Source organism: Pongo pygmaeus, chromosome 14, assembly GCF_028885625.2.
Source record: "Pongo pygmaeus isolate AG05252 chromosome 14, NHGRI_mPonPyg2-v2.0_pri, whole genome shotgun sequence".
NCBI classification, from domain to species: Eukaryota; Metazoa; Chordata; class Mammalia; order Primates; family Hominidae; genus Pongo; species Pongo pygmaeus.
The window spans coordinates 49,813,126-49,829,398 of record NC_072387.2 but is presented as its reverse complement, the minus strand read 5'-3'; the positions used below and the strand labels follow the sequence as shown (position 1 = coordinate 49,829,398).

Below are 16,273 nucleotides of genomic sequence, written 5' to 3'. Positions count from 1 at the left end.
CCTGCCTCAGCCTCCTCAGTAGCTGGGACTACAGGCACCCGCCACTACGCCCGGCTAATTTTTTGTATTTTTAGTAGAGATGGGGTTTCACTGTGTTAGCCAGGATGGTCTCCATCTCCTGACCTTGTGATCCACCCACCTCGGCCTCCCAAAGTACTGGGATTACAAGCGTGAGCCACGGCGCCCGGCCTAAAAAATTGATTTCTTTATTAGAAGCAGTTAGGAGAAGAAAAGGATATGGATAAAGAAAGGGCAAAAAGCACCTACCTTATAATATATACATGTTAAATTACATATATGTGCACACAAATATTTTTTTTAATGTTTAATTGAAATGGAGAGGAACTCATAGATAACCACAGAGATTCACATAGCACTAAAAGCTAAAACTGAAAAGAAACAGTTTCATGTACAAATTCATACGTTAAGTGACTTTCAAAGTCATGTCGTTTTGTGGCAATAGGTACAGATAGAGACAATATTTAACCATTTCAGAAATAGTTCAAACTAAATGATTACAAGATAGTCTATGGAAGCAGTGGAGGGTAATGACTCTAGATATGTAGTGTAAGTCTGACACTATTGATCTGTAAACCTGGTATCAAATGAATTGAAATATTTTCCACATTAAAGGGATTCTATGAAATATATTGCATTATCTCCTCAGCCCTCGACTGATGAATGTTTATAATTATGTTTTGTTATTCTCTACTCACAAGTTGAATTTGGGGAGGGGTGACTTACTGTAATGTAATTGTGAATTTTATATGTCCAGATGACTCACCTTTCACCACAACTGTGAGAAACATATTTGTCGGGGAGCCCCAGCATCCTTCAAGAGCTCTGTGATCACTCTTCTCTGTAGGTCAGACCATACAGTGGGAACTTTGGTCACTGAACTGGGAAACCTAAATGTAGTAGGAGTAATTCGATCCCAGGGTGGCAGGGGCCAACTGGTGGTACCCCACTGCCAAACGCCAAGTAGTAGGCATAGTTACCATCAGACAGCAGAGTCAAAATAGAAAGCAGAGGCTGGGCGCAGTGGCTCACGCCTGTAATCACAGCACTTTGGGAGACTGAGGTGGGTGGATCACCTGAGGTCAGGAGTTCGAGACCATCTTAGCCAACATGGCGAAACCCCGTTTCTACTAAAAATACAAAAATTAGCTGAGTGTGGTGGTGCGTGGCTGTAATCTCAGCTACTCAGGAGGCCAAGATAGGAGAATCACTTGAACCCGGGAGATGGAGGTTGCAGTAAGCCAAGATCGCACCAGTTTCCAGACTTGAGCCAATTTCCAGACGCACAATACATTGAGTGAAGGGGAGTGTGTAGGTCCCCTTGAGGAAACACCCCAGGATACTGCCAGAACTTTTCCCCAGCCTCCCCAAAGGGACTTACAGCCTTTTAATATGGTAACTATGCTTTGGAGAAAAGAAAATAATCAGGACTTTTGAGGACTTCTAGTCACTGTCTGTAAGCCAACACTAATTCTAGGACATTCAAAAATGTCACTGTGATCTACTAATCAGGATAGAGGCTTGTGTGGAGGTCAGGTGATCGATGAGTTTTAGCTCATGCCCATCTCACAGTGGGCCCAATGTGAAAATAACCAATTCTGTGGTTATTTTGTGGTTTTTTTCCTGGTTCCCGAATGCAAAATTGGAGTAGACATACTCAGCAGCTGGTAGAATCCCCACACTGGTTCCCTGACCTATGGAGCAAAGGCTATTATGGTGGGAAAGACCAAGTGGAAGCCACCAGAACTGCCTCTAGGAAAATAGCAAACTAAAAGCAATACTGCAGTTCTGGAGGGATTGTGGAGATTAGTGCTACCACCAAGGACCTGAAAAATGCAGGAGTGGTGATTCCCGCCACATCCCCATTTAGCTCTCCTATTTGGCCTGTACAGAAGACAGGTGGATCCTGGAGAAATGATGGATTATCGAAAGCTTAACCAGGCAGTGAATCCAATTGCAGCTGCTATACTAGATGTGGTTTCATCAGTTGAGCAAATTAACATAATCCCTGGTACCTGGTATACAGCTGTTGATGTGGCAAATGCCTTTTTCTCCATCCCTGTCAATAAAAGCCACCAGAAGCAGTTTGCTTTCATCCAGCAAGGCCACAATACACCTTCATTGTCCTCCATTAGGGTATATCAGCTCTCTAGCCGTTTGTCACAGTTTAGCTCATAGGGAGCTTGACAGCCTTTGTCTTCCACAAGATTTCACACTGATCCAGGAAAGCCAATGGCATAGTTCCAGTTACTACTGATACCTCTCGACAGCTACATGTCAACACTGTACTAAATGTTCTGCATGTATTTATCTCAGTTATTCCTCACAAAAACCCTTGGAGAGTAGATTGAATTTCAAGGCTGTGTTGTATGCCTACATATGCCTTGAGGCATTACTCATATACTCTTCAATGTGAATGTTTCTCCCTTCAGGTGTGCGGTGCTGTAGCCCTAGTTATATACGATTATTTACACATAAGCAAACCAAAGCGTGGAACTAACTTGCCTGTGGACAGACAGCTAGGAAGAAGAGAAGCTTGAATTTTGAACTCAGGTAGCCTAAGACTGGCTGTTTTAATCTATACCAAATAAGTCACAGTCTTCTCTTATAATATTCAAGTATTTGCACATGACATGAAGTAAAGGGGATGGAGGAGTAATTTTAAAGTACAGTGTGAGTATGAGATGGGGAATTTAAATTTGTTGTGGCATCACTCTGTTTTAGTTCCTGAATAATCTTTCATAGTATGTCCATCCTACCACACTGAGTATGAATGTTAAACCATTTGATTTTTCATATCATCTGTGCCCTAAATGCATGTCAGCTTCTTTATTTGGTATGAAGATTATTATCCAGTAATATGTTTTATTGCTGGAGGAAGATCAGCTATGTTGGACTTATTAAGAGACAGTATGCCAGTCTCTCATAAGACACCTTCCTAAGGCATTTTCAAGGGTAATCTAAAACTATACTCAATTTTTGTCTAACATGCTGACTTTAGAAACCAAATGGTTATATCTTCATTAGAAATGCATTAGGAAGATGGCAGCTGCAGTAGCAGCATAGTTTTCAGTCTCTCTGAATCCCCATGCAAAAACACATATAGCAACTAGATAGCAAAACCAAAAACCCATGGATAGCACTGACAGCATTCAGTTGCAGGGTATACCCACAAAACCCCAAAACAAACCACCAATTGCCATAGAACCTGCATGGTCTAAGCATCTGTGCAGGAGGAAGAAGGAAGCAATGGGGTGGCATCTGCCAGATCTAAAAACTGGAGAACCCTCTCATACCTCATGGTTATTCTCTGGAATTTGGGAGCCAGTTATGAACATGAGCTGGAGCTGGGAGGAGTTTTACGCTCTCCAGTAATGAGTAAGTGTTCAGACTTTAGGTAAGGAGATTTAAAGAGGCCAGAGCAGTCTAGCCCCTGTGACCTCTCAAAACAGATCCACTAGGGCGCCCTTCCAAAACAGGCCCCCACACTGAGGAAGGACTGCTGGGAGGAGAATCAAAGTTGAGCAGGACAGGGATAAAGAGGGAAGAAGGGAAAAGAAGATCTAATCCAAAGTCAGGGAGAACAGCCAGGAAGTCCCAGAAAGCAGGTTGCTATTTATTTGAACATTACACAAAGCCACAGAAAAGAGAGCTCTGTGAAGTTAGAAAAGCCTTCCTAGACTCATTCTAAAACATACGGAAAAGTAATCTCACAGAAAGATAAACCATAGAAAAGTATTAAGGTTAAATTCCATACAAAGTTTTATGAGAAACAAGAGAGTAAAGAGTAGAATAAGATCCCTACAGACAATGAAAGCACATTAGAAAGATACGACTACAAAATAGGTCAAAACTATCATCTGCTATTTCAAAATAAGTAATTAAGAGGCTGAGCACGGTGGCTCACACCTATATTCCCCAGCACTTTGGGAGGCCAAGGTGGGAGGATCGCTTGAGCCCAGGAGTTTGAGACCAGCCTGGGTCCCACATGGTGAGATCTTATCTCTACAAGAAATTTTAAAAATTAGCTGAGCATGATGGCACACGTCTGTAGTCCCAGCTGCTCCAGTGGCTGAGGTGGGATGGCTTGAGCCCAGGAGGTCAAGGCTGAAGTGAGCCAAGATTGTGACACTGCACTCCAGCCCAGACAACAGAGTGAGACCATGTCTTCAAAAAAAAAAAAAGCAATATGAAGTGTCAAAGAATCTGATAAATCAGGATTAGAAATGAAATGACAGACTCAGGAAATAATTAGAAAGCAAAGAAAAATCATTTTAGGAATGAATAAATCAGAAGGAACATATGAGCAGATAAACAGAACATTTAATGCCTTAAGAAAGTAGTAGTTAAAAAGGAAAATTTTTTTGAAATCAAGAAGAAATGAAGAAAGATAATAAAGGAGTGAAGAAAATGACAAATATTGTTGATAGGCAAAAAGATGGATTAGATGATAAAAGTCAGAGCAGATACTATATTTGTTATTTATTGCTGTGTAACAAATTACCCAAAGCTTAGCAACTTTAAAGCAACAAACATTTTTTATCTCACAATTTATGAGGGTCAGGAATCAGCTGCTTTTTTGAGTGGCACAGGGTGTCTCATGAGGTTGCAGTTAAGCTGTTGGGTGGGGTTGTTGTCATCTCAACACAAGACTGGGGTGCCAGGGCCTGCTTCCAAGCTCACTCACGTAGTTGTAAGCAGATACCAGCTTTTCACCACGAGGGCCTCTCCACAGGGCTATTCCCAACATAGCGACCTGTTTCTCCCAAGTAAGTGATGCAAGATGGAGGCCATGGTTCTTCATAATCTAACCTCAGAAGGTGACATAGTATCACCTCTGTCATACCATATGCTATTGATCATACAGAACAGCTGGGAGGGAACTGTAAGGGTATGAATACCAGCAGACAGGGATCCTGGGGGGGCCACCCTTGAGGCTGCCTATGACAAATACTAACATCTATATTTCCAGAGAACTCTTCTGAAATAGAAATAAAAGATTTGAAACCATGTGCGCATCTGAAAATATCCAGCTAGAACGACCAACACTAAGACATAGGCTAATAAAATATTTGGACTTACAAAAAAGGGAAAAGATCCATTAGGCACGTAGAAACAAAGACCTTGAGACTTATAAGGGAAGGATTAGATTTCCTTCAGACTTTTCAGTAACAACACTTTGTGCCAGAGAGAGATAGAGTTCACCGAAAGAAAGAAAGTTGAGTTAAGGATTTTATAATCAGCCAAACTGACTTATAAATGTGAAGGGAACAAATTGTTATCATTATGCAAGAATTCAGGAAATACTCTTCCCATGATCCCTTTCTGAGGAATCTACTAGAAAACAAGCTTCAGACAACTAAAATGAGAGATAGCAAAATAAGGAGTAGGGGTGAACATTAAATATGCAGTTACCTGAAGAACTGGGACTAATTGAGGGCTAAGGGGAATAAATTTGTTACATGAGGACTATGATCTGACAGTGTAGATATAGTACAATCATTTGAAAAATGGGAGGCAAATGGCAAGAGCATATGCAAAAACGTTTTAATGTTTTTAGTAATTGTATTGGTAGAACTAGTATTAGTATTCTGAGACTGTTAGGTGTGTAGTGTAATATAAAAACAGATGAGTAATTTTGGGATATTTTAATTCTAATGCCCTCTCTTTGAGAACCAAGATTCTTGGTATGGGAAGAAACACAATAAAAGTATAGTAGAAAAGAGGTTGAAGTTGAATTTAAATTGGAAGTGTCAGCTGTAAAAACTCTGAAAGGTCTGAGATTTTACCCTACTTGCAAGCTAACAAGTTAGCCTGCTGCTGTTTCATGGGTCAGCAGTGAAGGACAGTTTATTACTCAGGGTTATAGCAGTAGCCAGAGTATCAGCATTTTTGTACCAGTTCCCTGAGCCCAGAGTCCCACAGGGCAACAACTAAGAAGACCAGATGATACCTGCCCACACGGTAGGTTGCATTATAGGAGAAGAGCACTGAACTTAAGGAAATTGAATCTTTTTTTTTTTTTTTTTTTTTTTTTTGAGACAGGGTCTCACTCTGTCTCCCAGGCTGGAGGGCAATGGCACCATCACAGCTCGCTGCAGCCTCAGCTGGGCTCAAGCCATCTTCCCATGTCAGCCTCCCAAGTAGCTGGGACTACAGGCACACGCCACCATGCCTGGCTAATTTTTTTATTTTTATTTTTTTAATTTTATTTATTTATTTTGAGATGGAGTCTTGCTCTGTCACCCAGGCTGGAGTGCAGTGGCACGATCTCGGCTCACTGCAACCTCCACCTCTCAGGTTCAAGCGATTCTTCTGCCTCAGCATCCTAAGTAGCTGGGATGACAGGTGCACGCCACCATGCCCAGCTAATTATTGTATTTTTAGTAGAGACATGGTTTCATCATATTGGTCAGGCTTCTCTTAAACTCCTGACCTCGTGATCTGCCCGCCTCGGCCTCCCAAAGTGCTGGGACTACAGGTGTGAGCCACAGCGCCCGGCCATAATTTTTGTATTTTTTGTAGAGATGGAGTTTGACTGTGTTGCCCAGGATGGTCTTGAACTCCTGGGCTCCCGCTGTCTGCCCGCCTCAGCTTTGCAAAGTGCCAGGATTACAGGCATGAACCACTGTGCCCAGCCAATTTTTTTAATGCGCAGTAAGCATGCTGCACATTGCTCTAGAAAGAGACACTATCTCTGTCTTCCAAGGCTGTGGAAACTTGTCCTTTGCTCTGGAGGGACACATTGTTTCCAAGGCTGTTCACTACACAGACCGCCTTTAAAAGATATTTTAGAGTGAAATAGCCAGCAATGCTTCATTTTTAAGATGTGCAGGAACATAGGAGACCCATGGAAAATTGGGTCTCAACATCACATGAACTCATGAGGTATTTCCTATCTCTGGCCACTGAAAAGGCTTAGAAAGTACAACCAAATCCAGTAGTAGTGGACAACCCTAGCCCCCAAATTGTGATTTTGAAATACTATTTTTCTCTTGAACCAGGGCTTTTTGGAGACATGGCTGATTCCAGTTGTAGGGTAAAAAATGTTCAAGATAATCCTGGAATATCTTGTTATGGCATACAAATGGGACATGTCCCATACAAATGGGGCATGTCAAAAGAATTCAGAAGTCAATTTGAAGAGGCTCTATGGGCCAAAGATGGGACTAGTTGAGCTTTAATAATAATTGTGCTTGATTTAATCATGTTAGATGTGTTTCAATCCTTGAGTTCATAATGATAATTTAAACTTTTAATTGGTCATCTTCAGAGGATTAAAATGAACCAGTTCAGTGTATTACAAAAAAAAAAAATGTTGGTATCTTGGTAGAGCTGGTAAAAGGGACAGAATCAAACATTTATCTTGCTTTTCCTATGTAATTGTATCACCAGGTCATCAAATGGTAGACAAGGGGAAGTGTCTCTTTATTAGTGTATTTTAACTAATAAGTGAGAAAGGAATGATAGAATTAGATTATCACCATTTTGTAACCCCAGTGATGCATTCAGCGTCAAAGGCTGTCAAGACTGTAAAAAGAGAGACATCCAGACACCGTATACCTCCTGTCGTCTTGCCAAAAGGCTCGAGCTGGTGTCTGATCCAGTGTCTGCATCCAGCTGCCTAATTGCTGCCAATACAGATGGCAGCAGAACAGGGTGACTTGCACCAAGAATAAGCAATCTGCAAAAACAGACTGTTGGAAATTCTACAGGTCAGCAGCCCAAATTCTTCACCAGATCATTTGTAGGAAATGAAAGCGATGGATGATGAGCATGTGGACTAATAGACTAAAAAGATACATCAAACATTTTTAAATGTGCAGGACTAAACTGTAGTGCCTAGGGCTACACGTTTAGGTAATGAAGTTATGATAAAGAAAGGAATAAAAGTCAGGATAATGATTACTCATAGGGAAGAGAGAGGATTATGTCTGGAAATGGCATTTGGGAGGGCTTGTGAAGTGACTAGCACAGTTCTTTTTCTTGACCTGAGTAGTGGACTCTAAACCATATATTTGATTTGTGTGTTTTTCTGTCTTTCATATATTATTGTATCATAAAAAACATTTTTATAAAAACATTAGATAAGAACAAGCGGCCGGGCATGGTGGCTCACGCCTGTAATCCCAGCACTTTAGGACCCCGACGCAGGTAGATCATGAGGTCAGGAGTTCGAGACCATCCTGGCCAACATAGTGAAACCCCGCCTCTACTAAAAATACAAAAAATTAGCCAGACGTGGTGGTGGGTGCCTGTAATCCTAGCCACTCAAGAGACCGAGGCAGGAGAATCACTTGAACCCAGGAGGCAGAGGTTGCAGCAAGCCGAGATTGTGCCACTGCACACCAGCCCCGGCGACAGTGCAAGACTCTGTCTCAAAAAAAAAAGAACAAGCTAGCCTAGGTGTTAAGATGCTTTTGTGATACTCTTCCCACTCCATAGATAAGCAAGAGCTGACTTTCAATAAATTCTTGAAAACTTGGGAGGATCTGTAGAGTTATTCAACATTATGAAATTATTCTACTATTGAGCATTCTTTTATATATGATACCATATTAGCCTAAGACTACACAGGGTAGTTCAATACAGAAAACATCCCAGTATTATTTTTTGTTCTAATAGTAGTTTTCCCTTATTATAAAAATAAAACTGGTTCATTATAGAAAATTTGGAAATAAAAGTCTATTATTCTATTCCCCAGACATAACCAAATAATATTTTGGTATGTTTCCTATTGTTGCATCACTAACTCCTATAATTAATTACATTTTGGTATGTTTCCTTTTGTATTTTAATACATTTACATTGGGAAACTGTAGTTTTGTGCATACTTTATGTCCTCTTTTCTTCTTTTTCTTCAGAGGCCCTTGTTCTCCCATGCTTTATGTTCTCATCTTAGGCTCTGTACTCACATTCAGGCCTTAGATTAAGGACATTTAGGATCCTGATCTGTTTGAAAGGAGAATTCATTACTATTTCTGGATTGTTGTTCCCCTAGGTGGACTACATCATGCAGCCGCCCGAATTTCCGGTGACGGTGTCTATAAGCATTTGAAGTATGAGGGTGGGATTCACCGAGTTCAACGCATCCCCGAGGTGGGCCTGTCCTCAAGGATGCAGCGCATTCACACAGGAACGACGTCGGTTATTGTCCTTCCTCAACCAGATGAGGTAACCTCAGGAGGAGGCATGGGAAACTCACTCCATGTCAACGGGTATTGTGCTGGAAGCCTTAGCTTCTAGGAAAATCTGTCCTTTTTTTTTTTTTTTTTTTTTTTTTTTTTTTTGAGACGGAATCTTGCTCTGTCGCTCAGGTTGGAGTGCAGTGGCGCGATCTCTGCTTACTGCAACCTCCACCTCCCTGGTTCAAACAATTCTCCTGCCTCAGCCTCCTGAGTAACTGTGATTACAGGCACATGCCACCATGCCTGGCTAATTTTTTTGTATTTTTAGTAGAGACAGGGTTTCACCATGTTGGCCAGACTGGTCTCAAACTCCTGACCTCGGGCAATCCGCCTGTCTCGCCCTTCCAAAGTGGTGGGATTACAGGTGTGAGCCACCGCACCCAGCCGAAATCTGTTCTTTTCATGGCTACAGATTGGACTTTATAGTCTCTAATGGGAAATCTTTAACTCTCCCCCAGGCAAAGTTGCCCCTCTTATCATTGACCAAGATGTTTTGTTTGCTTTTCAATAGAAGTCACTTATTTTCAAAAAAAAGTTCATTTAATGTTGCTGCCTAAATTTTATCTTAAGAAAGAAAATGAATTCCAGAGATAATATTTCAAGGTCTGTTGTATAATATCAGTATGGGGACCATATATCTATCTTTTTAGTTGAATACAACCATCTGCTCTATATTTTTCTTTTCCCTAACCTTTTTTTTTAAACATACAGAAAATTTAAAGGATACCACAATGAAAATTTTATAACCTTCACCTGAGGTCGGTTGTTTACATTTTCTCACATTTGCTTGATTCCTATATATATGTGTATACATTTATTTAAATGAACTATAAAGGTTACAGCAGACACCATGAGACCTTACCTTCCAAATCTTTCACATACATCTCCTAGGGTATTCTCCTATATAAGCACACTACCATTACCTATGAAAACTAACCATAATTGTATAATGTCTAATATCTAGTACATTTAACAGTTTCCCTAATCAGCCCCCAATTTTTTTATAGCTATTTATTTATCTATTTTTGGAGGCAAGGTCTCACTGTGTTGCTCAGGCTGAACTTGAACTCCTGGGCTCAAGGTGATCCTCCTGCCTTAACCTCCTGAGTAGCTAAGACTACAGGCATGCCATTATACCTGGGTATAGTGATTTTTTTTTTAACCAGGATCCTGTCAAGTTTCACACATTGCAATTAGTTGCTATGTTTCTTTAAGTTTGGAACAGTTTCCCAACTTTTTTTTTAAAGTGATAATGACTTTTTGAAAAGTCTAGACCATTTTTGTCTTGAAGAATGTCCCACATTCTGGATTCCTCTGACTGTTCCTTGTGGTACTCTTTAACTTGTTCCTTTATCCTCTGTATTATATTGAAAGTTATATCTACATGTTCCATTCTGTGCAGGTTACACATTTTGAGCGAGAATACTTCATAGGTGCAGTTATAGTCATGTTGCATCTTATCAGAAGACACATAATGCTAGATTGTCTCACTTTCATTGTGCCTTAGTTTTAGTAGTTAGTGAAGATGGTGACCACAGAAATATCTCCATTGTAAAAGTATATTTCTCCCTTTGCAATTACTAGGTAATTTCTAGGGTACATATATCCTGTTCCTAATTACCTTTCATCCATAGTTTTAACATCCATTGGTGATCCTTGCCTGAATCAGTTCTTTACTTTGGAGTTGCAAGACGGTGATTTTCTTATTCCGTCATCCTTCCACATTTATTAACTGGCATTCTTCTGTAAAGAACTTTCCTCCCTACTACCTTCTCACCTCCTAGCCCACACTTTATTGCGTTCTTTTTCTAGTATATGATTTCATTATAAACTCATGTATCAAGTTTCACATATTAACCTCATTATAGACTCATGGATTCATGTTTTAATTCACTTATTTATAGTTACTATTCTTCTTTATGTTCAAATAGTCCCAGATTTGGTCTGTAGTAGCCTTTTAGGGTACCCCTTTTGTCCTTTTGAAATGATACCATCATTTGAGTGCATCTATGCTTTCTGACACAGTTAGATTCCCAGGCCCATTTTGTACTATCCTGCCTCAGACTTAGAGTCAGCCTGGTTCATTTTAGTGGGGAATGTATCCAGAAATCAAGATCTAGATAGTAAGTCTGTTCATTATCGTTAGTGTCATTACTTCTAGACTCTTTCAGTGGCTATAGCCAGGAAATACATGTTTTGAAATCACAGTTTCATATTATTACTACCAATTCAAATTTAACATTACAGAAATTTTTGTCACCCTTCAACTTCTTGCGTTTTGTATTTACATCTCTCCATTAATATAAAAAATCTTGTTTCATAATCACTTTAATATGTTTATTTGGTTTATTATATACTACATATAAAATAGTTTCAAAATTACAATATCGACATCACTAATAGTAAACTACTGAGTAATGTTTAAGATTTTTTCCCTTAGAATATATTCTACTAAGAATGTGTAGTCAGGCTGGGTGTGGTGGCTCATGCCTGTAATCCCAGCACTTTGGGAGGCCAAAGCAGACGGGATCATTTGAGGTCAGGAGTTCAAGGCTAGCCTGGCCAACATGGTGAAACCCTGTCTCTACTAAAAATACAAAAAAATTAGCCAGGCGTGGTGGCACGTGCCTGTAGTCCCAGCTACTCAGGAGGCTGAGGCAGGAGAATTGCTTGAGCCCGTGAGGCGGAGGTTGCGGTGAGCTGAGATCATGCCATTGTATTCCAGCCTGGGCGACAGAGTGAGACTCTGTTTCAAAAAAAAAGAATGCATAGTGTGAGCACTATGCTCAGAGATCATCTCAAATAATTTTTTTCTGTGTGGTTATGTATTACAATAAAATATTTTGGTTCATTTATTTCTGTTTTTATTTCATTTTAGGATTTGATTTTTCTTTTCTCTTTTACTTAATTTTATTTTTATATATTAAACGTTTACATGGTTAAAAAATCAAAACCATAGAGTTATCTTGCTTCAATCCTTATTTCTTCTACCCCATTCCCACTTACCCTGTTTTTATTGTCATATTCTTTTTTTTTTTTTTTTGAGACAGATTCTCACTCTGTCACCCAGGCTAGAGTGCAGTGGCCCATCTTGGCTTACTGCAACCTCTGCCTCCCAGGCTCAAGCGATTCTCCCACCTCAGCCTTTTGAATAGCTGGGACTACAGGTGTGTGCCACAATGCCTGGCTAATTTTTATATTTTTTGTAGAGATGAGGTTTCGCCATGTTGCTCAGGCCGGTTTTGAACCTCCTGAGCTCAAGTGATCTGCCTGCCTTGGCCTCCCAAAGTGCTGAGATTACAGGCGTGAGCCACAGTGCCGGGCCTGTTTTCATATTCTTGAAAATTAAACTCATTTAGTGGCATTTCACTATTCTAAAAGTACAAGGTTATGTTCTCTTAACTGACATTTAAAATGCTTTATCTGCCCTAAGTCACCATTTCTGTACCCAGAGTTCCCCAAAAGTCATTAGATCATTTCTGTAACATTTGGGAGAATGTGACATATGAGATCCACACATTTTCTACGTAACTACTTAATATACTATAGCCATATGAAATGGTAAGTCACTTTTATCTCTTCAGTATTTATTGAAGTCTTAAGGCAGCCAACTCTAACATATATTAACAAAAGCTGTATAATCTTTTTCTTCACTGTGTTGCAGTCATTTGACAAGAAACATACAAAAGAACAATCAGCTAAACAGTATATTAGATTCCAGCCTTGACCCAGTTACTAGTTACTGTTCAAAGAGAAAAGTCACATTTGCTTTCTGTCATTCATACTAATAAATGATGAATGTGGAACAAAATGTTAGCTGTCCCCTTAAAAATAGCATATTTGTTGTAGGCTGGGCGCAGTGGCTCATGTCTGTAATCCAGCACTTTGGGAGGCCAAGGTGGGTGGATCACAAGATCAGGAGTTCGAGACCAGCCTGGCCAACACGGTGAAAACCCATCTCTACTAAAAATACAAAAAGTAGCTGGTAGTGATGGCATACACCTATAATCCCAGCTACTTGGGAGGCTGAGGCAGGAGAATCTCTTGAACCTGGGAGTCAGAGGTTGCAGTGAATTCTGAGGTCATGCCACTGCACTCCAGCCTGGGCAATAAAGCAACTCTGTCTCAAAAAAACAACCAAAAAAACAAAAACAAAACAAAAATATTTGTTAACTATGTGTGTGTGTGTGTGTGTCTGTGTATCTGTCTGTCTGTCTGTCTGTCTGTGTCTGTGTATAAGTTTCCAAACTCTTGAACCTGGGAGTCAGAGGTTGCAGTGAATTCTGAGATCGCGATAGAATTCACTCCAGGCTTTGTTGCACTCCAGCTTGGGCAACAAAGCAAGACTCTGTCTCAAAAAAAAAAAACAAAAAACAAACAAACAAAAAATTTGTTAACTATCTGTGTGTGTGTGTGTGTATGTGACCATTCTCTGGTCATCTCTATAGGAGAGCTGCCACAAGAAGGCAGAGTGTTACATTGTCCTACTTCAGCTGGCAATGGGCAAATGTGGAGCAACTCATATTTCTCACTGCCCTATGCATGTCTGCAAATGACTGTGGAAGTGCCTTGGGTGTTGACTTGTGGATACAAATAAATTTCAGTGAATAGGCAGAATTGCAAATAGATATTCTGACAGTAATGAGAATCAACAGTATATAGTATATATGTGTGTATTTTATATATTTTTGGGGTTTTCTTACATGTAACTTTGGGATGATGAATGATGAAACTTTTGAAAGATTGAAAACTCAGTGATCTCATAACATCCTAAATCAGTGCTTAAAAATGGAATCCCAGGGCCAGGTGTGGTGGCTCATGTCTAATCTCAGCATTCAGGAAATCCAAGGTGGGAGGATCGCTTGAGGCCAGGAGTTCAGGACCAGCCTGGGCAAAATAGCAAGACCCCATCTGTACAAGAAATTTTTAAAATTAACATGGCATGGTAGTGCGCACCTGTAGTCCTAGCTACTCAGGAGGCTGAGGCAGCGGGATCACTTAAGCTCAGGAGTTTGTGGTTACAGTGAGCTATGATTGTGCCACTACACTCCAGCCTAGGCAACAGAGGGAGACCCTGTCTCAAACAAACAAAAAATAGCATCCTATTGGAATGGGGAGTTTATGGCTCTTTCTTTGGTGTAAGTTACTTGTCTTAGTCTAAACGCTATAATTTATCTTAAAACAATACAGTTTATTTGAAAAATCTTGGAATCGATTTTATATCAAAGTATTCACAGAGTGTAGAATTATGCCATGCCTTCTGTTCTAGGTGGATGTGAAATTGGACCCCAAGGATTTGCGAATAGATACATTTCGAGCCAAAGGACCAGGAGGGCAGCATGTTAATAAAACTGATAGTGCTGTCAGACTTGTCCACATCCCCACAGGTAAGCAAGCCCCTTGGCTTTGTACTTTTAACCATTTTTCCATCTTACTCAGCATTTGGAAGGAAATAGTCCTATGTGAGTGTCTGGTTCCTTGCACAGCTCTTTAAAAATGTCACTGGGGTTGTGGATCAGGATGGCTATTGTGTTCATATTCCCCTTCTGTTTGGAAAGATTCCTTGCTGAAAAGATGCAGACGGTGAGCAGACCTATTCAGGGAAGCTTCCCAGGTATGCTGGACAGGAGTGAGCAAACAGAGGTGCCCCAGCCTAAATACAGATGAAACACAGAAGCAGCCTTGCACGGGCCACCACCATGAATATTCTGTCACCTTGTAGCATGACAGCTAACTCCATTAGGCTTTGCTGCACTAATGCTTTTATTTTGAATATTGGTAATTTTGGTATACTCTGAGGTAGTTTTGCAGTCCGTAATGTGATTTTAAATATTCCTACCGTTTTTCAAATTAAAATTTTATTTAACTCCTTAATTTTTTTAAATTAATTTTTACATTTCATGTATATGGTTTTAAAAGTCTAATGGCAAAGTCCTATAACAAAAAAACCAACAGCTCTCTGGTCTTGTTCCCACCCTCTTCCTACTTCCTGTACCCTCAGTTCCCATTTCCTAAAGACAACCACTTTAAATTCTTTTAGCTCACTTCTCTAGCTGCAAAAAACAAACAAATAAACCTCTTTTAGCTATTTCTTCTGGTAATTACCTCAGTATTTCTAAATAATAGGCAAATACTGCTCTTCTGACCAACTATAAAGATTATATATTTATGTCTTAATGTGGTAGATGAGAATTTTGCCCTTCTTATATACCTTTTCTTCTTCCAAATATTTATCTTTTGGCAACATTAATTTACACTGTGTTCATATAATGAACAGATAGTGTTTGATGCTGAGCCCATTAGTATACAGTCCTGTGATTTCATTTCCTAGAGTTAATAATTACCTCATTGATTTTTCATTTGCCTACTTTTCTTTGACTCTGAGTCTGCCTACATCTTCCAAAAGTTGTGTAAAATGAAGTCACTCCAGTGCTCTCTGGAGACTCCATGACAGAGCACTCCATCATCTTGCTTCAGTGTGGACCAGCTGCTCCTTAGGACATTGCACAGGGGTTGTCCTGGTCATCAGCAGTTGGGGAGTTCCTTTCATCTCTGTTCTGTGTTGGATCCTCCCGTTTCTTGGGTTCCATATCGTCTTTTCTCTTTGTTACTCTGTCATTTTAACAAAGCTCATCTTTAAGTGGCTTCCTGAGAAAAGATTTGTGACATGTAAATATTTCAAGGCTTTGTAGATCTGAAAATAGCTTTATTCTAACTTCACACTTCATTGATCATTTCATGGAAATAATTTCCCCTTAGAACACTGAAAGTCTTTTTCATTCCTTGTATTTGTTGCTTTCAGAGACTCATGCCTTTCAGCTCTGAAATACTTTCTTCAATAATTTCTTATGTAACATTTTATTTATTCTTCCTGGGATTTCTATTAGTTAGATGTTAGACCTCTTGAATTTGTTTTTTCCTCATATTGTCTGTCACTTTGTTTTTTAGTTCTTTTTCCTACCCTTTTTCTGATTGTAAAAAATTTATTTTTTTTAACTTCTGAGAGCTCTTTCTTGTTCTCAGAATTGTTTGCTCATAGCATCCTTTTCTTATTTTGTTGATACTTA

The 16,273-nt window shown here is 39.8% G+C and overlaps 1 protein-coding gene across 2 annotated transcripts in view; it reads left to right on the top strand.

Annotated features, from left to right (window-relative positions):
* MTRF1 (mitochondrial translation release factor 1) overlaps nucleotides 1-16,273 on the top strand; it is a 47,919-nt gene that overhangs the window by 15,871 nt on the left and 15,775 nt on the right. For both annotated transcript variants that reach the window (XM_054446580.2, XM_054446581.2), the window contains 2 exons: nucleotides 9,020-9,192; nucleotides 14,476-14,593. In XM_054446580.2, coding sequence (XP_054302555.1) covers nucleotides 9,020-9,192; nucleotides 14,476-14,593 — 291 coding nt within the window. The remainder of the gene's footprint in view (nucleotides 1-9,019; nucleotides 9,193-14,475; nucleotides 14,594-16,273) is intronic.